At 45.6% G+C, this 25,024-nt stretch overlaps 1 protein-coding gene across 2 annotated transcripts in view; it reads right to left on the reverse strand.

The window, feature by feature from the left end:
- CCDC178 (coiled-coil domain containing 178) overlaps positions 1-25,024 on the reverse strand; it is a 754,227-nt gene that overhangs the window by 676,693 nt on the left and 52,510 nt on the right. For both annotated transcript variants that reach the window (XM_063923667.1, XM_063923668.1), the window contains 2 exons: positions 4,284-4,318; positions 2,316-2,407 (listed from right to left, as the gene is read on the reverse strand). In XM_063923667.1, the coding sequence (XP_063779737.1) occupies positions 2,316-2,407; positions 4,284-4,318 (127 nt within the window). The remainder of the gene's footprint in view (positions 1-2,315; positions 2,408-4,283; positions 4,319-25,024) is intronic.

Genomic DNA, 25,024 nt, shown 5'->3' on the forward strand with positions numbered 1-25,024 from the left:
ACAGTGCGCCCAGATTGCATTGAAATAAGTTTTTTGATAAATGCCCTTATTCTTCTCCCCTGTGTTTGTAGGCAGACAGTTATGATGTCATCACTGTATTGCACCCACACGGCCCAGCCTCATGGAGATTGCTATCATCAGAGAATCAGGGACATCATCACTATTTCATGGAGTCTCCCTGACATTCAGGGAGAGCCAGCAAGTAGTCTGTGCATTCCCAGAAAGTGGCTGCACACATGCCCTCTCACTCCCCCCTGACTCAAGGCTGTCTCCTGTCACAAAAGGACACTGGCACTGCTAGCGACATGCTTATACCTGTTATTATAACACTATATGCTAGAAAACAAATCTATTACTTCTCTCGTCAAATAGGGTCTTATCTCTGCAAAGAAGACTGAACACACTCTGAAATCACTGTATGGTTCCAAACTGTGTGGCTGTACCTCTGTACTGTCCTCGAAAACTTACTGGTACTAACTTAAAGTCACAAGCAAAGCGGTTGTATGAGTTGACTGAAAATAGCTGTGGATTTCCCGTCAGTTGCCGGATCTATGCAGCTGCACAGTCCCTATACACCAGCTTGTGCGAGCAGCCGTCATTACTATCAGCCCACATTTGAGCCAGCCCAATCCTGGGTGCAAAAGATCTCTAGTAGCCAGATATTTGCATACAGTTACCTCTATATGGGCCACAGCTCTATCTACAGGACCACGACAATCTTATGCTAATGCCCTGGTTCCTCCCAGTTACATCTATTTAGCGGGTTCAGTATGATTTCCCGATGGACAGGATGCCGGCAGTCAGAATACCGACAGCAGCATCCCATCCATCAGAATCCCGGCAGCACCCCAGTAAGCCCCCTAAGCCTCACCTGTTCCCTAACCTAACCATCTCTTGTGGGTGCCTAACCCTAACCCACCCCGGTGTTAGCTAACTCTCCCTACCCCGCTTGGTGCTTAACCCTAACCCTCCCTTCCCCGCTGCCTAATACCCTCCGCTTGGTGCCTAACCCTAACCTCCCCTGCTGAGTGCCTAGCCCTAACCCTCCCTCCCAGGAACCTAACCCTAATCTTCCCATCCCTGAACCCCAACCCCTCTTCTAATGGCTAAACCTACCCCCACCATCCACCCACGCAAGGCGCGGCGTGAGCGCGACCCACTGAAATAAGGATCGGGATTCTGGGTGTTGGTATTTAGACGCCAGATACAGAGTCCTGTTAGGCTTTACGATGTCGGTGTTCCTGCAGCGGACGGGATTCCGACGTCAGTATTTCAGTGTCGGGATCCCGTCAATCGGGAAGTTGACTGCTTTCACTATTTAGTCACAAGTGTAGACCCAGCTGACTCCCGAGCTACACAGACTAGGCCACATGCTTGCAGAGATGCATATGTTTGCCTTGGCTGAATGCGCAGTGCAAAAAATAGCAAATGTGAACACTTTGCGTTGGACTATAAATAAGTCTATATATAGTGAGTACCAATGACACATTTACCAAAACTCAATCAGATCCAATATCCATTTATGTACAGATGTGTCCTGTTACATCTTTGCTCCGTGCGCTACAAGTCACGCTACACATAACTCGTGAGTGCCGCGTGACTCAGTAGCGCTGAGCGTCTTTTTTGCGTTTTTCCCCACAAAAATGCATCTTAGACGCAAAGTAATGTACTAGGACGCACGGCAAATGCGACTGTATTTGCATACAAAATGCTATGTTCCAGTGTTTTCATGGACAATAGTGTAATATGGCATTTCGGATGCAGACAGAGCCGCAATGACACACAGAATATAGGTATGCTGCATACCATTGTAATTAGCAGAAGCTGCTTGTGCGTCCTATTACATTACTTTGTGTCTAAGAAAAAAGGCAAACAAAGATGCTCGGCACTACCGAGTCCAGCCACGGCATAGTGCGACTTCAAGGGCTGATTAGCATGATTGCATCAAGGATGTAAGAGGACACATCTGTGTAGGGTGTATGTAAATCCCAAATAAAGAGCTCCAAACGCATTTACTCTATTGGTGTATACGAACAAATAAATGTTATTCAAAGCAAAAATCATCTGGTTTTAAAACAAATAACATGAATGGAAAGCGCCACTATACTTGAGTAAGGTAAATGAGAAGGGAACACCAGTGGAAAGTGGCAGCAGTGTCCAGTTCATGGAAAACAGAAAACCTCTTAGCATAGAATCAAACCCCAGATTCATTTATCTTACTGAGTAAAAGGAGATTAAGTAAACATGTACTTTTTTTTTAAAGAAGCTCTATTAGTATAATATCCTAAAAATGTTCAAAATCATGAATATCCTACCTTTGTCAATGAGACCAACACCCGTAATATGCAACACAGTTGATTCTGCTGTGATATCTCTGACTCCATCAATACCACTCTCACTGGAAGCCCTAAAAATGTAAATAAAATGTTTAAAAACCTTCTTTAGGTATGTGAAAGTTTAAATTAAATAAAAGATGTAGTCTTAGAGTGCTTTATAAGAGATGTTCAGGTTAGACCTCTTCCTTACATAGGATACTACTTACTGATTTTCCAGATTAAAACATTAAAATGTTTAAAAATAAACAAATGGGGGTAGATTTATTAAAACTTCTAAAAACAGACAAGTGGTGGTATGGCACATAGCAACCAATCAGATTCTATCTTTTTCTAGGATGCAATAAATAAATAAATGATAACTAGAACCTTATTGGTTACTATGGTGACATCACCACTTTCACTTTTGGAAGCTTTGGTAAATCTTGTCCATGGTCTGTAAATCAAAACATAAAATTTTTCTGACTCATACCTATAATTACTGATTTATTAGCAATTCAAAGTCTATGATAGTTTTCCAATTAGCCCCTGAAAAATTTTCATCTGCAAAAAACGGGGGGTTTTCACAATATTTTTTTACATTAGTGCTGATTTTTGTTTTCACCCTATCTATCTAAGTATTCCCTGTTATTTTCGGACGATAACATTTTCTATTTACGGACAATAATACATAGGATCAGGAATATGGGGGTTATTCAGAGATGAACGCAGCCAGATCTGTGTTTCTCTGCACATGGCAAGGCAGCCCAGCATGTGTGAGGCCGACCCCTGATGCATCTGCAATTAGATGCCGTAACTCCGCCTTTGCAACGCCTGCGCCTGTCAATTAATTGCCGCAATGTGTAAGGTTGCACACAAGCACAACGACCGATGCGCATGCGCAGACCACCAGGATGCGGCCGCTGCAAGCAACCCTTAGAGCCACTCTGGCAATGTCTTTATGCCAATAACAGCCGCTCCTGTTCCCATAGAGCTGTATGTGCTCACCGGTACTTGAGATCCACCTGGTCTTATGCTCGTGGCAATAAGAGCTTATTGAAATAGGCAGGGAACCAGAGAGTGTAGCAGCTGACAAAGCATGAGTTTGTCTTGCTGTCTAGTCTGGCAGGCAGACTAGACACAGCATTGGGAATTGCAGACAGACTTGGCAAGGTATGATGACTGAAGACTGCTGGACTGGATGTGCACTGGTTACACAACAGGACAATGGTTATTGTAGCAATAATATGTTAGCTGCTGGTGAACACGGCCAGGCGATTGTTAACTGCTGGAAACAATCAGAAGCTGGGTGTGTACTGCAAACTGGAGTAAAGTCCAAGCAGAATGAATCTAACTGCAGGGAGACTTGCTGGATGAACTGTGTGACTAGGCCGCAGCCAGACAGGATACAAACAAACAAAGTGGCTAAGCTGCAACTTGAGTACAGGTTCGGGTATACTGGAAGTAGATAACCGCAGACTTGCGGCTACATGCACGTCTGGAGTGAATATACTTTCCTACAGTACGCGACCGAAAAACACATAGGCTGTATGCACACAGAACCAGAACTGGCAGGGTATATTCATGAAGACTAGACAGGATAAGGACCAGACACAGGATAGCATGCACAGGGTGGAATCTAACAGGGCACGGGTGCAGGACTGGCAGGGACAACACACTGAGGACTGAGTCAGGAAACGAGGCTGCAGGAACACAATGGCTGCGCACCTGGACATAGGAACAGATGGGAACACTGGGAACTGTACTGGATACAGCAACCGCATGACAAGCTCACTAGAGTCGGGAACTAGGGCCTGAGGCATGCAAAACAAAATCCCTGATAACTGCCGGTGTCAGTGAATAGCTCAAGGGGAGTTAATTAGGATACCGGCCTATGACTTCGACTGGCCACAATGAAAATATTAGATGATAGTAATTACAGAGATTGGAGAGCAGTATGTTGATTCTTACCATTTAATACTTTTCTTCTGTGGAATACCTTCATTCTGAAAATAATGAAAGCACGTTATATAATGAAATATATTATGAAATACGGAAAGTGCATATGTCACCATGAATAATAACACCCCCTCCATGGACATCACCCTCCATAATAAAATGTAGTCCCTTTATGTAGTGAGTACATGTAACACTTCCCCTGAAATAAACACAGAGTCGTGCTGGAGTGCGGAACCTGTGCCTACCCGGTCAGTAGAGGTATATTGCTATAGGTGGGCACATCATGCCAAACTAGCAGTGAGCTGCAGTGCTGCGTAGCAAAATAAGCAACACTGAGCTAATCATTTGGCATCCCTGTAATGGGTACTTTATACACAGGGGTGGGTGGAAGGATGGGTTAAATGAAGAAGTTAAGGAAGGTTCATATTTATCAAAAACAGATCAATGGAACTGCACAGACACCATGCGCACCAAAGTGAGTTAAAAAGTAACAGAATGTAAAATAGAAACTCACTTCAAGGTAAAATATAATCAGCTTTATCTACCACTGCTACATTGAATTGTGATGCAAACTACCTCACCATGGAGGTTATTCAAACACGATCGCACGCCGTGCGATCGGGTCTGAACAGCACATCATGCAAAGAAGTAAAAGAGGTGCAATGAGGTAGCTGTATGACTAAGCTAAGCGACACAAATGTGCGGCACAAACACTTGGCACATCTAGGAGTGGCACTACAGTGTCAGACAGGATGGCACTATTCAAAAACTAGTCCCCAAACAGCACATCATGCAAAGAAGAAAAAGAGGTGCAATGAGGTAGCTGTATGACTAAGCTAAGTGACACAAGTGTGTGGCACAAACAACATGGAACGTGCTGGAATATGCCCAGATGTAATACACGCACAATATTGGTGGCACAGGAGAGTACCCCTAAACCAAACACGCACACAGCAAAGCCTGTAAAATTAATTTGGATAATAATAACCCTTTTATTTGGAGCTACAGTATTATAATAATATGCAGCACAGGCGAGTGTACCCCTACACCAAACAGGGCAAACCCTGTCAAAATTATTTGGATAATATTATAAGTAATGTATATAACCCTTTTCTTTGGAGTAAATAATATACAGCACAGGACATCACCACTGGACTTATAGCAGCACAAGACATCACCACTGGACTAATGCAGCACAAGATAGCACCAGTGGACTGGACTTATACGGCAGTACCCCTGGACTTATACGGCAGTGTCAGAAAGGATGGCACTTTAAAAAACTAGTCCCCAAACAACACATGATGCAAAGAAGAAAAAGAAGTGCAAGATGGAATTGTCCTTGGGCCCTTCCACCCACCCTTATGTTGTATAAACAGGACATGCACATTTTAACAAACCAATAATTTCAGCGACAGGGTCTGCCACACGACTGTGGCTGAAATGACTGGTTTGTTTGGGCCCCTACCAAAAAAGAAGCAATCAATCTCTCCTTGCACAAACTGGCTCTACAGAGGCAAGATGTCGACCTCATCCTCCGATTCCTCACCCCTTTCATTATGTGCATCCTCCTCCGAGTATTAATTTGTCTCCACTGGAATCCACCATCACATGTCCCTGTGTACTTTCTAGAGGCAATTGCTGGTAAAGGTCTTCCCGAAGGAATTTATAAGTAATTTTGATGAACATCATCTTCTCCACATTTTGTGGAAGTAACCTCCTACGCCGATCGTTGACAAAGTTACCGGCTGCACTAAACACTCTTTCGGAGTACACACTAGAGGGGGGGGGGGGGGGGGCAACTTAGGTAAAATAAAGCCAATTTGTGCAAGGGCATCCAAATTGCCTCTTTTTCCTGCCAGTATATGTACGGGCTGTCTGACATGCCTACTTGGATGCTGTGACAGAATCATATGCAGTGTCAGTAATCTTTGGCAGGTCCTTCAGTTCGGACCAGATGTAATCACTCGCTCCTGACTGCCCTGCATCACTGCCAGTGGGTGGGCAGAGAAATCTTATCCTTTTCCTCGCTGCCACAGTTGCAGGAGAAAATTAAGGAGGAGCTGTTGACGGGTCACGTTCCGATTGAGTTGACAATTTTCTCACCAGCAGGTCTTTGAACCTCTGCAGACTTGTGTCTGCCGGAAAGAGAGATACAACGTAGGCTTCAAACCTAGGATCGAGCACGGTGGCCAAAATGTAGTGCTCTGATTTCAACAGATTGACCACCCTTGAATCCTGGCAAAGTGAATGAAGGGCTCCATCCACAACTCCCACATACTTAGTGGAATCGCTCCATCTTAGCTCCTCCTTCAATTTCTCCAGCTGCTTCTGCAAAAGTCTGATGAGGGGAATGACCTGACTCAAGCTGGCAGTGTCTGAACTGACTTCACGTGTGGCAAGTTCGAAGGGTTGGAGAACCTTGCACAAGACGTAAATCATTTTCCACTGCGCTTGAGTCAGGTGCATTCCCCCTCTTTTGCTTATATCGTAGGTGGATGTATAGGCTTGAGTGGCCTTTTGCTGCTCCTCCATCCTCTGAAGAATATATAGTGCTGAATTCCACCTCGTTGCCACCTCTTGCTTCAGGTGATGGCAGGGCAGGTTCAGGAGTGTTTGCTGGCGCTCCAGTCTTCGGCACGCAGTGGCTGAATGTTGAAAGTGGCGCGCAATTTTTCGGGTCACTGACAGCATCTCCTGCACGCTCCTGTCATTTTAAAAAAAATTCTGTAGCACCAAATAAATTGTATGTGCAAGACGGGTGGTCTGCAGTTTTCCGGCTATTGGGATCCCGGTGCATAGTATACTGGCGCTGGAATCCCGACACCCGGCATACTGACACCTTTTCTCCCTCTTGGGGGTCCATGACCCCCCTGGATGGAGGATAGCGTGGCGCGCGTAGTGCACCACCGGGCCCGCAGTGTGCACTCACCCAGCTGTCGGTATGCCGGTGGTCAGGATTCTGGAGCCCGGCCGCCGGCATACCATACTACACCAGAGCAAAATATGGGAAGTGCTGGATTTTGCCCAGATATAATGCACGCACAATATTGGTGGCGTTGTCCGATATCAAAAATCCCCAGGAGGGTCTAAGTGTGTAAGCCATTGTGCGATGATGTCTCTCAGTTTCCGTAAGAGGTTGTCAGCAGTGTGCCTCTTAAGGAAAGCGGTGATACATAGCGTAGCCTGCCTAGGAACGAGTTGGCATTTGCGAGATGCTGCTACTGGTGCCGCTGCTGTTGTTGCTGCGGGAGGCAATACATCTACCCAGTGGGCTGTCACAGTCATATAGTCCTTAGTCTGCCCTGTTCCACTTGTCCACATGTCCGTGGTTAAGTGGACAGTGGGTACAACTGCATTTTTTAGGACATTGAGGACACTTTTTCTGACGTCTTTGTACATTCTCGGTATCGCCTGCCTAGTGAAGTGTAACCTAGATGGGATTTGGTACTGGGGACACACTACCTCCATCAATTTCTAAGTCCCACTGAACTAACGGCAGATACCGGACGCACGTCTAACACCAACATAGCTGTCAAGGCCTCAGTTATCAGCTTTGCAACAGGATAACTGCTGTCATATTTCATCTTCCTCACAAAGGACTGTTGGACAGTCAATTGCTTAGTTGAAGTAGTACAAGTGGTCTTACGACTTCCCCTCTGGGATGACGATCGACTCCCAGCAGCAACAACAGTAGCAGCAGCAGCAACAGCAGCAGTAGGCGTACCACCGGAGGAATCCCGGTTAGGAGAGTACTCCTCAGTCTTGCCAGTGACATGGCCTGCAGGACTACGGACGTTCCAGACTGAGGAGGAAGTTGGTGGTGTGGCTTGCAGGAGCTTGGGTACAAGAGGAAGAAGTGATTTAGGTGTCAGTGGACTGCTTACGCTCTTACCCAAAGTTTCAAAACTTAACACGGACTTCTGATGAATGCGCAGCAGGTGACGTATAAGGGAGGATGTTCCTAGGTGGTTAACATCCTTACCCCTACTAATTACGGATTGACAGAGGCAACACACGCCTTGACACCTGTTGTACGGATTTGTGGAGTAATAATTCCACACCGAAGAGGTGGCTTTTTTGGTATTTTGCCCAGGCATCACAATGGGCTTATTCATCCTGTGGACAACAACTGTCTCCCCCGATGCCTCATTTAAACAAACCACATCACCATCAGAATCCTCATCGTCAACTTCCTCCTCAGCACCAGCAACATCCATATCCTCATCCTGGTGTACTTCAACAGTGACATCTTCAATTTGAATATCAGAAACTAGACTGTGGGTGCTACTTCCAGCACATGCAGAGGGTGTGCAGATGGTGGAAGGAGCCACCTCTTCCCGTCCAGTGTTGGGAAGTTCAGGCATCGCAAGCGCCGACACACTTGGACTCTCCTTGGGGATTTGTGAGACCATCTTAGAACGCACAGTTCTTTGCTGTGCTTTTGCCAGCTTAACTCTTATCATTTTTCTAGCGGGAGGATGAGGGCTTCCATCGCCATGTGAAGCTGAACCACTAGTCATGAACACAGGCCAGGGCCTTAGCCATTCCTTGCCACTCCGTGTCGTAAATGGCATATTGACAAGTTTACGTTTCTCCTTAGACCATTTAAATTTATTTTTTGGGGTCTTTTTACTGAACTTTGGCTTTTTGGATATTACATGCTCTCTACTTTCATATTGGGCATCGGCCATGACAGACGACGTTGATGGCATTTCATCATCTACATTATGTCATTACTAGTGGCAGCAGCTTCAGCACTAGGAGGAAGTGGTTCTTGATCTTATCCTATTTTATCCTCCAAATTTTTGTTCTCCATTATTTTTCCAGAGTTATATAACACAATATGCGGCACAGGACAGCATATCCCTACACCCCACAGGGCAAACCCGGTAAAAACTATTTGGATTAAATATTAATAACCTTTTAAATGGAGTAAATAATATATGGCACACGTCAGTACCACTGGACTGGATTTATACGGCAGTATCACTGGAATTATACGGCAGCACCACTGGAATTATACGGCAGTACCACTGGAATTATATGGCAGTACCACTGGACTGGATTTATATGGCAGAATCACTGGATTTATACGCCAGTACCACTGGAATTATATGGCAGCATCACTGTATTTATGCGGCAGTACCACTGGACTGGATTTATGCGCCAGTACCATTGGATTTGTACGGCAGTACCACTGGACATATACGGCAGTATCACTGGAATTATACAGCAGTACCACTAGACATATAAAGCAGTATCACTGGAATTATATGGCAGTACCACTGGACATATACGGCAGTATCACTGGACATATATGGCAGTATTACTGGACTGGATTTATACGGCAGTACCACTAGACATATACGGCAGTATCACTGGAATTATATGTCAGTACCACTGGACATATACGGCAGTATTACTGGACTTATATGGCAGTATCAGTGGACTGGATTGATACGCCAGTACCACTGGATTTATACGGCAGTACCAATGGACATATATGGCAGTATCACTGGACTGGACTGATACGCCAGTACCACTGAATTTATACGGCAGTATTACTGGACTTATACGGCAGTATCACTGGACTGGATTTATACGCCAGTACCACTGGATTTATACGGCAGTACCACTGGATTGGATTTATACGGCACAATCACTGGATTTATACGCCAGTAACACTGGAATTATACGGCAGTATCACTGGAATTATACAGCAGTATCACTGGACATATACGGCAGTACCGCTGGACTGGATTTATACGGCAGTATCACTGGAATTATATGGCAGTACCACTGGACATATACGGCAGTATCACTGGAATTATACGGCAGTATCACTGGAATTATACAGCAGTTTCACTGGACATATACGGCAGTATCACTGGACATATACGGCAGTACCGCTGGACTGGACTTATACGGCAGTATCACTGGAATTATATGGCAGTACCACTGGACATATACGGCAGTATCACTGGAATTATACGTCAGTACCACTGGAATTGTACGGCAGTACCACTGGAATTATATGGCAGTACCACTGGAATTATACGGCAGTACCACTGGACTGGAATTATACGGCAATATTACTGGACTTATACGGCAGTACCACTGGGCTGGATTTATACGGCAGTACCACTGGACATATACGGCAGTACCACTGGAATTATACGGCAGTACCACTGGACTGGAATTATACGGCAATATTACTGGATTTATACGGCAGTACCACTGGACATATACGGCAGTATCACTGGAATTATACGGCAGTACCACTAGACATATAAAGCAGTATCACTGGAATTATATGGCAGTACCACTGGACATATACGGCAGTATCACTGGACATATATGGCAGTATTACTGGACTGGATTTATACGCAGTACCACTAGACATATACGGCAGTATCACTGGAATTATATGTCAGTACCACTGGACATATACGGCAGTATTACTGGACTTATATGGCAGTATCAGTGGACTGGATTGATACGCCAGTACCACTGGATTTATACGGCAGTACCAATGGACATATACGGCAGTATCACTGGACTGGACTGATACGCCAGTACCACTGAATTTATACGGCAGTATTAATGGACTTATACGGCAGTATCACTGGACTGGATTTATACGGCAGTACCACTGGATTGGATTTATACGGCACAATCACTGGACTTATACGCCAGTAACACTGGAATTATACGGCAGTATCACTGGAATTATACAGCAGTATCACTGGACATATACGGCAGTACCGCTGGACTGGATTTATACGCCAGTACCACTGGATTTATACGGCAGTACCACTGGATTGGATTTATACGGCACAATCACTGGATTTATACGCCAGTAACACTGGAATTATACGGCAGTATCACTGGAATTATACAGCAGTATCACTGGACATATACGGCAGTACCGCTGGACTGGATTTATACGGCAGTATCACTGGAATTATATGGCAGTACCACTGGACATATACGGCAGTATCACTGGAATTATACGGCAGTATCACTGGAATTATACAGCAGTTTCACTGGAATTATACAGCAGTATCACTGGACATATACGGCAGTACCGCTGGACTGGACTTATACGGCAGTATCACTGGAATTATATGGCAGTACCACTGGACATATACGGCAGTATCACTGGAATTATACGTCAGTACCACTGGAATTGTACGGCAGTACCACTGGAATTATATGGCAGTACCACTGGAATTATACGGCAGTACCACTGGACTGGAATTATACGGCAATATTACTGGACTTATACGGCAGTACCACTGGGCTGGATTTATACGGCAGTACCACTGGACATATACGGCAGTACCACTGGAATTATACGGCAGTACCACTGGAATTATTCGGCAGTACCACTGGACTGGAATTATACGGCAATATTACTGGATTTATACGGCAGTACCACTGGACATATACGGCAGTATCACTGGAATTATACGGCAGTACCACTAGACATATAAAGCAGTATCACTGGAATTATATGGCAGTACCACTGGACATATACGGCAGTATCACTGGACATATATGGCAGTATTACTGGACTGGATTTATACGGCAGTACCACTAGACATATACGGCAGTATCACTGGAATTATATGTCAGTACCACTGGACATATACGGCAGTATTACTGGACTTATATGGCAGTATCAGAGGACTGGATTGATACGCCAGTACCACTGGATTTATACGGCAGTACCAATGGACATATACGGCAGTATCACTGGACTGGACTGATACGCCAGTACCACTGAATTTATACGGCAGTATTACTGGACTTATACGGCAGTATCACTGGACTGGATTTATACGGCAGTACCACTGGATTGGATTTATACGGCACAATCACTGGACTTATACGCCAGTAACACTGGAATTATACGGCAGTATCACTGGAATTATACAGCAGTATCACTGGACATATACGGCAGTACCGCTGGACTGGACTTATACGGCAGTATCACTGGAATTATATGGCAGTACCACTGGACATATACGGCAGTATCACTGGACATATACGGCAGTACCACTGGAATTGTACGGCAGTACCACTGGAATTATACGGCAGTACCACTGGACTGGAATTATACGGCAGTACCACTGGACTGGAATTATACGGCAGTACCACTGGACTGGACATATACGGCAGTACCACTGGACATATACGGCAGTACCACTGGAATTATACGGCAGTACCACTGGAATTATACGGCAGTACCACTGGACATATATGGCACTATCATTGGACTGGATTTATACGCCATTACCACTGTATTTATACAACAGTACCACTGAACTTATTCGGCAATATCACTGGAATTATACGGCAGTACCACTGGACATATACAGCAGTATCACTGGAATTATATGGCAGTACCACTGGACATATATACGGCAGTATCACTGGACTGGATTTATACGCCAGTACCACTGGATTTATACCGCAGTACCACTGGACATATACGGCAGTATCACTGGAATTATATGGCAGTACCACTGGACATTTACGCCAGTATCACTGGACTGAACATATACGCCAGTAGCACTGGATTTATACGTAAGTACCACTGGACATATACGGCAGTATCACTGGACTGGATTTATACGCCAGTACCACTGGATTTATACGGCAGTACCACTGGACATATACGGCAGTATCACTGGAATTAAACGGCAGTACCACTGGACATATACAGCAGTATCACTGGAATTATATGGCAGTACCACTGGACATATATAAGGCAGTATCACCGGACATATATGGCAGTATCACTGGACTGGATTTATACGGCAGTACCACTGGACATATACGGCAGTACCACTGGACTGGACACATACGCCAGCAGCACTGGATTTATATGGCAGTATCACTGGACATATACGGTAGTATCACTGGAATTATACGGCAGTACCACTGGACATATATACGCCAGTATCACTGGACTGAACATATAAGCCAGTAGCACTGGATTTATACGGAAGTACCACTGGACTTATACGGCAGTATCATTGGACTGGATTTATACGCCAGTACCACTGGATTTATACAGCAGTACCACTGGACATATATACGGTAGCATCACTAGACATATACGGCAATATCACTGGACTGTATTTATACGCCAGTACCACTGGATTTATTCAGCTGTATCACTGGACTGGACATATACGGCAGTACTACTGGACATATACGGCAGTACCACTGGACTGGATTTATATGGCAGTATCACTGGATTTATACGCCAGTACCACTGGAATTATATGGCAGTATCACTGGACATATACAGCAGTGTCACTGGATATATACGGCAGGATCACTGGACATATACGGCAGTACTACTGGACATATACAGCAGCACAGGGACACCACCACTGGACTGATGCAGGGCAACACAGCACCGCTGCAATGGACTGGACACATACAGCAGCACTGGACATATGGCAGCAGAGGACACCACCACTGTGACTGGACTGATGCAGCACAAGACACTACCACTGTACTGATGCAGGACAACACAGCACCACTGCACTGGACTTATACAGCTACACTGGACATATGGCAGCAGAGAACACCACCACTGTGACTGGACTTATGCAGCATAAGACACCACGCTGGACTGAACAGCACAAGACAGCACTGGAATTGCCACCCCACTTTCCCTCCCGCACAGACACAGAGGACGGAGAGACGTCCTCTCGCTACATTCTCCAATGCCGAAGTGAAAATGGTGGCGACGCGCGGCTCCTTATATGGTATCCAAACCCAGCGAGAATCCGACAGCGGGATGATGAAGTTTTGCCTCGTTCTGGTTTCCGAGTCAGTTGGGAAAAACTGAGTCGGGCCCGGGTAGTGCAGCTCGGTGGGGTTAGGTTCTCAGGAACCGAACCCGCTCATCTCTAGGATTTACCCTGCACAGAAACAAAATAACCCACCCAAATCTAACTCTCTCTGCAAATGTTATATCTGCCACACCTGCAGTGCTCATAGGGGGTCACTCCGACCCGTTCGCACGCTGCGGTTCATCGCAGCGGTGCGAACTGGTCGGTTCTGCGCATGTGCGGCAGACGCAATGTGCAGGCGCGTTGTTGCTCAGCGACGATAGTCGCTGGGCAACGACGCCGGGAACAAAGAAAGCGGTCGCAGTGCGGATCGTAAGAAGATTGAAGGGCGGATCTGGGAGCCTACTCACCGTTTTCCGGGTGTGGAGATCCGAATGCAGGCGTGTCGAAGCGTTTGGAGGGCACATGTATAACGTCAATTCCGGAACCTTCATCGCTGGATTCATCGCACAGGGTAAGTAACTGCAGGGCTAGTCTTCTTTTACACAAAACTTTTTTAGCATAGCATGGCTGCACAAGCGATCGCAGCCTTGCTATGCTGAAATACACTCCCCCATAGGCGGCGTATAGTTGATCACACGATCAGCAAAAAGTTGCTAAGTGCGATCAACTCTGAATGACCCCCATGGTTTTGCCCAACTGCTAACAAATTTGCTGCTGCGATCAACTCTGAATTACCCCCAATGTGGGTAATTCAGATCTGATCGCTGCTATGCGTTTTCGCACAGTGGCCGATCAGGTCCTAACTGCGCATGCACCGCAATGCGCATCGGAAAACAACAACTGGCATTGCCAGTCAGAGACGGGATAGTGCGAAAAATCAGATCGCACGGGCGTTCGCAAGGTGATTGACAGGAAGAGGCCGTTTGTGGGTGGCAACTGAGCGTTTACTGGGAGTGTCAGAAAAAACGCAGGCGTTCCCAAGTGTTTTCAGGGAGGGTGTGTGACGTCAGCTCCGGCCCCGATCAGCCCATTCTCATCGCACTGGAGGAGTAAGCTCTGGGTTGCGCACAGACTGCACAAAGTGGATTTTTGCAGCTCGGCTACACATGCGACCGCACACTTGCACAGTGAAAATACACTTCCCCTGTAGGCAGCGACTATCTGATCGCAGGACAGCAAAAAAACGCAACCCAGCGATCAGATCTGAATTAGGCCCCATGGCTGCTGCTTGTGTCCAATGTGCTGGATAGACATTCCTGGATACGGTATCCCCGTTGGGCAGATAAAGCTGATGCCGATTATGTTTTACTTGAATACCTTTTATCATTTACTTTGATGTAAGTTTCTATGTGTGCTGCTATTATGCTATTAAATTCTGTTACTTTTTAACTCACTATGGTACGTACCCTTTCCTTTCATAGAAATTTGGATGACTACTGAGGAGGAGGAACATTACAAGGAAAGCTGAAAGTAGTGATTGTGCTTAACAAAGCATATAGAGAGGGCGCCTCATAGTGTAAAACCTTCAACTTATTATAAAAAGCACAATACACGGCACAGCACTGTAAACCTAATGCTCATACCAAAACGTAACCAGTGTGGGCTGGTTACCACATGGCAGAATTGTATAAGTCTCACGGCAATGCCAGGAACAACGCTGCAGGCTGCTTCGGATTCAAATTACCCGCTGCTCACCACCACCGGGAATCGCTGCGGGCCGGATTCCTGGAGCTGCTGTTATGGGACCACACACTGCGGAGATCGATGATGTCACGAAGCTCCGCCCTAACGTGTTTCATCGTAGACTTTGTCAGAGGGCGTGGCTTCGTGGCGTACCTGCACACTTTTAATCTCAGCTCCAGCTTCAATCACATGAAATGTCCGCTCAATCTAGTATATCCATATCACATGGACGGTGTTTCAGGCAGCCTAAGGGCGGGCAAACAGACAGCGGGTGATCTGGCTGACACTGTAGGTACTGTGTAAAAGCCGCACAACTTTTACACAGTACCTACAGTGTCAGCCAGATCCCCTGCTGCTGTCGGGTAGTGTGAATCTGAAGCAGCCTGCAGCGTTGTTCCTGACATTGCCGTGAGACTTATACAATTCTGCCATGTGCTAACCAGCCCACACTGGTTACGTTTTGGTACGAGCATTAGATTTACAGTGCTGTGCCGTGTATTGTGCGTTTTAGAATAAATTGAAGGTTTTACACTATGAGGCACCAACTCTATATGCTTTGTTAATCTATATATCTCTATATATATATATATATATATTTATATTATATATATATATATATATATATATATATATATATATATACACACACATACATACACTGCTCAAAAAAATAAAGGTAACACTTAAACAACACAATGTAACTCCAAGTCAATCACACTTCTGTGAAATCAAACTGTCCACTTAGGAAGCAACACTGATTGACAATCAATTTCACATGCTGTTGTGCAAATGGAATAGACAACAGGTGGAAATTATAGGCAATTAGCAAGACACCCCCAGTAAAGGAGTTGTTCTGCAGGTGGTGACCACAGACCACTTCTCAGCTCCTATGCTTTCTGGCTGATGTTTTGGTCACTTTTGAAAGCTGGCGGTGCTTTCACTCTAGTGGTAGCATGAGACGGAGTCTACAACCCACACAAGTGGCTCAGGTAGTGCAGCTCATCCAGGATGGCACATCAATGCGAGCTGTGGCAAGAAGGTTTGCTGCGTCTGTCAGCGTAGTGTCCAGAGCAAGGAGGCGCTTCCAGGAGACAGGCCAGTACATCAGGAGACGAGGAGGAGGCCGTAGGAGGGCAACAACCCAGCAGCAGGACCACTACCTCCTCCACAGGAGGAGCACTGCCAGAGCCCTGCAAAATGACCTCCAGCAAGCCACAAATGTGCATGTGTCTACTCAAGAACTCAAACGATTAGAAACAGACTCCATGAGGGTGGTATGAGGGCCCGACGTCCACAGGTGGGGGATGTGCTTACAGCCCAACGCCGTACAGGACGTTTGGCATTTGCCAGAGAACACCAAGATTTGCAAATTCGCAACTGGAGCCCTGTGCTCTTCACAGATGAAAGCAGGTTCTCACTGAGCACATGTGACAGAGTCTGGAGACGCCAAGGAGAACGTTCTGCTGCCTGCAAAATTCTCCAGCATGACTGGTTTGGCAGTGGGTCAGTAATGGTGCGGGGTGGCATTTCTTTGGGGGTCCGCACAGCCCTCCATGTGCTCGCCAGAGGTAGCCTGACTGCCATTAGGTACCGAGATGAGATCCTCAGACCCCTTGTGAGACCATATGCTGGTGCGGTTGGCCCTGGGTTCCTCCTAATGCAAGACAATGCTAGACCTCATGTGGCTGGAGTGTGTCAGCAGTTCCTGCAAGATGCTATGGACTGGCCCGCCCGTTTCCCAGACCTGAATCCAATTGAGCACATCTGGGACATCATGTCTCGCTCCATCCACCAACGCCACGTTGCACCACAGACTGTCCAGGAGTTGGGAGGAGATCCCTCAGGAAACAATCCGCCACCTCATTAGGAGCATGCCCAGGCGTTGTAGGGAGGTCATACAGGCACGTGGAGGCCACACACACTACTGAGCCTCATTATGACTTGTTTTAAGGACATTACATCAAAGTTGGATCAGCCTGAAGTGTGTTTTTCCACTTTAATTTTGAGTGTGACTCCAAATCCAGACCTCCATGGGTTAATACATTTGATTTCCATTGATAATTTTTGTGTGATTTTGTTGTCAGCAGATTCAACTATGTAAAGAACAAAGTATTTAATAAGACTATTTCATTCATTCAGATCTAGGATGTGTTATTTTAGTGTTCCCTTTATTTTTGTGACCAGTATATATATATATATATATATATATATATATATATATATATATATATATATATATATATAGTATATACGTACAGTAGATAGCTATTTAGTCCAACACGTATGTCCTCCTTCATTTAGCTCTTGTACTTCTGATATGTTTTTTACCGATTGCACAAATAAAATTTTAAACCTACCGGTAAATCTATTTCTCGTAGTCCGTAGAGGATGCTGGGGACTCCGTAAGGACCATGGGGAATAGACGGGCTCCGTAGGAGACATGGGCACTTTAAGAAAGAACTTGACTCTGGGTGTGCACTGGCTCCTCCCTCTATGTCCATCCTCCAGACCTCAGTTAGAGAAACTGTGCCCAGAGGAGATGGACAATAAGAGGAAAGGATTTTTGTTAATCCAAGGGCAAGAATCATACCAGCCACACCAATCACACCGTATAACTCGTGACAAACTACCCAGTTAACAGTATGAAAACAACAACATAGCATCAGTCCAAGACCGATGAAACTATAACATAACCCTTATGTAAGCAATAACTATATACAAGTCTTGCAGAAGTAGTCCGCACTTGTAACGGGCGCCCAGCATCCTCTACGGACTACGAGAAATAGATTTACCGGTAGGTTTAAAATCTTATTTTCTCTAACGTCCTAGAGGATGCTGGGGACTCCGTAAGGACCATGGGGATTATACCAAAGCTCCCAAACGGGCGGGAGAGTGCGGATGACTCTGCAGCACCGATTGAGCAAACAGGAGGTCCTCCTCAGCCAGGGTATCAAACTTATAGAACTTTACAAAGGTGTTTGACCCCGACCAAACAGCAGCCCGGCACAACTGTAGTGCCGAGACCCCTCGGGCAGCCGCCCAAGAAGAGCCCACCTTCCTAGTGGAATGGGCCTTAACCGATTTTGGTAACGGTAATCCTGCCGTAGAATGCGCCTGCTGAATCGTGTTACAGATCCAGCGAGCAATAGTCTGCTTTGAAGCAGGGCCGCCAACTTTGATGGCTGCATACAGGACAAACAGTGCTTCTGTTTTTCTGATCCTAGCCGTTCTGGCCACGTAAATTTTCAAAGCCCTGACCACGTCAAGGGACTCGGAATCCTCCAAGTCACGTGTAGCCACAGGCACGACAATAGGTTGGTTCATATGAAAGGATGAGACCACCTTAGGTAGGAATTGAGGACGGGTCCGCAATTCCGCTCTATCCATATGGAAAACCAGATAGGGGCTTTTATGTGATAAAGCCGCCAACTTCGGAACTCGCCTAGCCGAAACCAAGGCTAACAACATGACCACCATCCAGGTGAGATATTTCAACTCCACTGTCTTAAGTGGTTCAAACCAATGTGACTTAAGGAAACTTAAACACCACGTTAAGGTCCCAAGGCGCCACCGGAGGTACAAGAAAATGGATAAGGCCGAAATCTGAACTTTTAGTGGAGCCTAATTTTAGGCCCAAATTCACTCCAGTTTGAAGGAAACGAAGAAAACGGCCCAGGTGGAATTCTTCCGTAGGAGCATTCCTGGCCTCACACCAAGAAACATATTTTCTCCTTATTCGGTGATAATGTTTAGATGTCACGTCCTTCCTAGGCTTCATTAGCGTAGGAATAACCTCATACGGAATACCTTTTTCCGCTAGGATCCGGCGTTCAACCGCCATGCCGTCAAACGCAGCCGCGGTAAGACTTGGAACAGACAGGGACCTTGTTGTAACAAGTCCAGCCTAAGAGGAAGAGGCCACGGATCTTCTGTGAGCATTTCTTGCAGATCCGTATACCAGGTCCTTCGTGGCCAATCTGGAACAATAAGAATTGTTCTCACTCCTCTTTTTCTTATTATCCTCAACACCTTGGGTATGAGAGGAAGAGGAGGAAACACATATACCGACTGGAACACCCACGGTGTCACTAGGGCGTCCACAGCTACCGCCTGAGGGTCTCTTGACCTGGCGAAATACCTTTGTAGCTTTTTGCTGAGACGGGATGCCATCATGTCTATTTGGGGTGGTCCCCACCGACTTGCCATCTGCGCGAAGACTTCCTGATGAAGTCCCCACTCTCCCGGATGCAAATCGTGTCTGCTGAGGAAGTCTGCTTCCCAGTTGTCCACTCCCAGAATGAACACTGCTGACAGAGCGCTTACATGATTCTCCGCCCAGCAAAGAACTCTGGTGGCTTCCGCCATTGCCACTCTGCTCCTTGTGCCGCCTTGGCGGTTTACATGAGCTACTGCGGTGATGTTGTCTGACTGGATCAGAACTGGTCGATTGCGAAGTAAGATCTCCGCTTGACGTAGGTCGTTGTATACGGCCCTTAGTTCCAGGATGTTGATGTGAAGACAAGTCTCTTGCTTTGACCAAAGTCCTTGGAAATTTCTTCGCTGTGCGACCGCTCCCCAACTTCGGAGGCTCGCGTCCGTGGTCACCAGGATCCAGTCCTGAATGCCGAACCTGCGGCCCTCTAGAAGGTGAGCACTGTTTAGCCACCATAGGAGAGAAACACTGGCCCTGGGGGACAGGGTGATCCGCTGATGCAATTGCAGATACGACCCGGACCATTTGTCCAATAGGTCCCATTTGAAGGCCCTTGCATGGAATCTGCCGTATGGAATGGCTTCGTATGTTGCCACCACCTTTCCCAGAACTTGAGTGCAATGATGTACTGACACTTGTTTTGGTTTCAACAAGTTCATGACTAGAGTCATGAGCTCCTGCGCTTTTTCCTTCGGAAGAAAAACTCTTTTCTGGTCAGTGTCCAGAATCATGCCCAAGAAGGGCAGACGAGTTGTAGGATTCAGCTGCGACTTTGGAATATTGAGAATCCAGCCGTGTCGCTGTAACACATTCAGTGAAAGTGATACGCTGCTCAGCAACTTCTCCCGTGATCTCGCTTTTATGAGGAGATCGTCCAAGTACTGGATAATTGTGACACCCTGCTTGCGCAGGAGCACCATCATTTCCGCCATTACCTTGGTGAAAATTCTCTGGGCCGTGGAAAGCCCAAATGGCCACGTCTGAAATTGGTAATGACAATCCTGTACCGCAAATCTCAGGTACGCCTGATGAGGAGGATATATGGGGACATGCAGGTATGCATCCTTTATGTCCAGAGATACCAAAAAATCTCCCCCTTCTAGGCTGGCGATGACCACCATGAGTGATTCCATCTTGAAACCGTTTAAAGTAAAGGTTCAGGGATTTTAAATTTAAAATGGGTCTGACCGAACCGTCCGGTTTCGGAACCACAAACAGAGTTGAGTAGTACCCCTGCCCTCTTTGAAGCAGGGGAACCTCTACCACCACTTGTTGCAGACACAATTTGTGAATCGCATGTAACACTATCTCCCTTTACAGGGGTTGTTTCGGTAGGGCCGATTTGAAAAACCGGCGAGGAGGCACTTCTTCGAATTCCAGCTTGTAACCCTGGGAAACAATTTCTATTGCCCATGGATCCACCTGTGAGTGGACCCAGACGTGGCTGAACAGTCGAAGAAGTGCCCCCACAGGAGCTGACTCCCTCAGGGGGGCCCCAGCGTCATGCGGTGGATTTAGCAGAGGCCGGGGAGGACTTCTGTTCCTGGGAACTAGCTGTGTTGTGCAGCTTTTTCCCTCTGCCCTTACCTCTGGCAAGAAAGGACGATCCACGTGCTCTCCTGCTTTTATTGGAACGAAAGGACTGCATTTGATAATGAGGCGCTTTCTTAGATTGTGAGGGAATATATGGCAAAAAAAAATTATTTACCTGCCGTAGCCGTCGAGACGAGATCCGAGAGGCCCTCTCCGAACAATTCCTCACCCTTGTAAGGCAACAACTCCATATGCCTCTTTTAGTCGGCATCACCTGTCCATTGCATGTTCCACAGGACACGACTAGCAGAAATCGACATAGCGTTGACTCTAGAACCCAGTAGACTAACGTCTCTTTGGGCCTGTCTTATATATATATATATATATATATATATATATATATATATATATATATATATATATATATATATATTTGTCCAAGCATAGGCACTCTCCAGACTCCAATAAGCTTTAAGGTATTTTTAATACGATACTCACAAAGTGATCATGCAAGGCTTTCATAGATGCATAATAGAATAATCAGCAACGTTTCGGTCCTTCCGGACCTTTGTCAAGCTTTCATCGTTACATGCCCATAAAAAGTACAAACCAGCAGAGCTATTTGCAGCGGAAGTACATACCCGTCGCTGGCTGCTCCTTATATACCCACATGCCAACCACATTACCACCGACCCGGCGTGCGAACCAGTAGTCTCGTGGAACGCACCCGGATACGCACACCATTTCCGATTCCGGTCATGTGCTTTTGCGTTCCAGCACCCGACGTGGAATACACGTCCGCGCCGGCGCATCGTCATCAAAAAACTCTCAATAAAACTACAAATAATCAAATCCTCAGTTAGTGAGACAACCCAATAGGCACAGCAGCACTAGCACCACTCATGTAACATCAATACTTAACCAAACATAGCCAAGTATATATTTCATATACGCTATGCCACTAGCTAATCACAGTGCTCACAGCGCCACCTATGGCTCAGCTATAGAGAAAAAGTAACAGATCAGCATAATATTAATTAGGGGTAGACAAGGAGCAGCCATCGAAGCTCAACATACTATATATCAAATCACAAACACATACATAACATAACATAACACACAAACAACACTTAATAAAAACAATGTGGTGGAGCAAATACACTATACTGGAAACGTGAAAAAATATGAAAAAGTATGATTAACTGTAAATCCTATTGGTGATCAGTGATAGTGTAACTTCCTTAGAGTAACGAAATGATCTGAAATCATTGCATACAGATCCCCTATAGTAAGAAACTCTTCAGGTTCAGTTGCTCATTTAGGCCTCTAGGGGCAATTGTATCCAAACGAAATATCCATTGGGATTCACGCTTATGCAATTCCAGAATCCTGTTTCCCCCACGTATGGATGGAGGAATCCAATCGATGATACGACATCGCAGCATTGGAATCTGATGTCCAGCCTCCAGCCAATGTCTTGCCACTGGTTTATCAGATTGGCCGGTCTCAAGTGCCTGCCTTATTGAGTATCGGTGATTGGCCATCCGTTCACTAAACCGGCGTTGCGTCAGACCGACATATACCAGTCCGCAAGGACAGATTATCAAATAGATTACATGGTCCATAAGGCAATGGAGGCGATGCGTAATATATATAGGGGCCCCGCTGTGTGGGTGAGGAAAAGATACGGCCGGAATTATACATCTGCATGTTGTACAATCAGAACATTTGAAACACCCTTTACGGGCCGACTTGAGCCAAGAGTCACTTGTTCCCTTATTCAGGTTCAACAAGGGGCGCATCAATAGCTGTTTCAAGTTGGCCCCACGGCTGTTGTTGTAGATTCCTCCCCATTTTGGGGTCTGAGGCAATGATTCTCCAATTCCTCCTAAAAGCACGTTTTACACTTCCTGCTTTATCATCATATTTGCTGGTAAAGATCATCCTCTTTCTCACACCAGCATCTATCACAGCAGGAGGCTGACGCATTTTAGCTTGTGCCTTTACTAAACATTCCTCAATCATTCTATGGGCATAACCGCGTTCTTTAAAACGCATTTTCATCTCATTAATTGCAACTCTGCTAGTGTCTCATCAGTATTAATCCGCAATATCCGCATAAATTGCGAAATAGGCAAGCTTGCCTTCAGACTTGGTGCATGATGGCTCGTTGCATATAAGAGACTATTTATATCAGTATCCTTACGAAAAAGTGTAGTGAATAGCATGTTTTCATTTTTAGAGACGGTTACATCCAAAAAATCAATTCGTCCACTATCAATTTTAGCTGAAAATTTTACCGGTGTTTCCAGATCATTCAATGAAGACACCATCTGCCAGAACTCCTCCACTGTCCCACACCATAACAAAAAAATGTCATCTATAAATCTAAAGTAACATTTAATCTTACTACCATATACTGGTAGTATATAAGTACTTTCAAATTGATGCATATAGATATTAGCATAAGCAGGTGCCAGGTTCGACCCCATCGCGGTCCCTGACTCCTGCTTATAGAATTTTCCAGCATATAGAAAATGATTTTCATTCAATACAAGTCCCAACAAACTCAGGAAAAATTCTACTGGGGTCCCACATGTCCAGAAGACATTAATGCCTCACGTACTGCCATCATACCCCCTTCATGGGGAATGATGGTGTACAACGAGACAACGTCTAAAGTAACCAAATAGATATCGTCAAGGTTAGACATTACATTATGTCTCAATTTCAAAAGGAAATCCCCCGTATCCTTCAAGTAAGTGGGAATCCTTATCACCACCGGTTGCAGAAACTTATCAACAAATCTAGAGACAGGTTGCAACACTTAATCTTGAGATGAGATAATCGGGCGACCCGGTGGGCCAATAAGGGTCTTATGAACCTTAGGGAGTGTATACAAATAAGGACACTTAGGATATTGCACTGTAAGAAATTCTGCTATATGGGAATCAATCCAACCGTTTTGGAGACCAAGTGCTATACATTCATCAACTCTATCCTTAACTGCACTCATAGGATTGGTATTGCAGAGTCTATAAACAGATCCATCCGCCAACTGTCGCTTAACCTCTTTATCATAAGACGACCAATTTTGTAGGACTATAGCCCCGCCTTTATCAGCAGGGCGTATCACCACATTTTCATTATCCCTCAGTGACTTTAGAGCATCACGTTCTCCCCTCGATAGATTATCAAATTTAAGTGGGTTAGTACTAGTCCTAACCTCAGACTCAATAACTCTGGTGAAAGCCTTGATGCTTGAATTCACTGAAGGAGGATCAAACGAGCTAGGGTTCTCAAAGTCCTTAATACACTATCTGTTCCTTAGTACCAAAAAAACTCCCTAAGGCGGAGCTTACGCCCAAATTTGTATTGATCAACGCAAAAATCGAATTCATCATGTTTTACAGTAGGAATAAAACTCAAGCCTTTTGTTAATAATGAAATCTCATCAGAAGTGAGTTGGTGATCAGATAAATTAAATATCAAGTTTATCTCCGTTC

The sequence above is a fragment of the Pseudophryne corroboree genome, chromosome 5 (genome assembly GCF_028390025.1).
Source record: "Pseudophryne corroboree isolate aPseCor3 chromosome 5, aPseCor3.hap2, whole genome shotgun sequence".
In the NCBI taxonomy this organism is placed as follows: Eukaryota; Metazoa; Chordata; class Amphibia; order Anura; family Myobatrachidae; genus Pseudophryne; species Pseudophryne corroboree.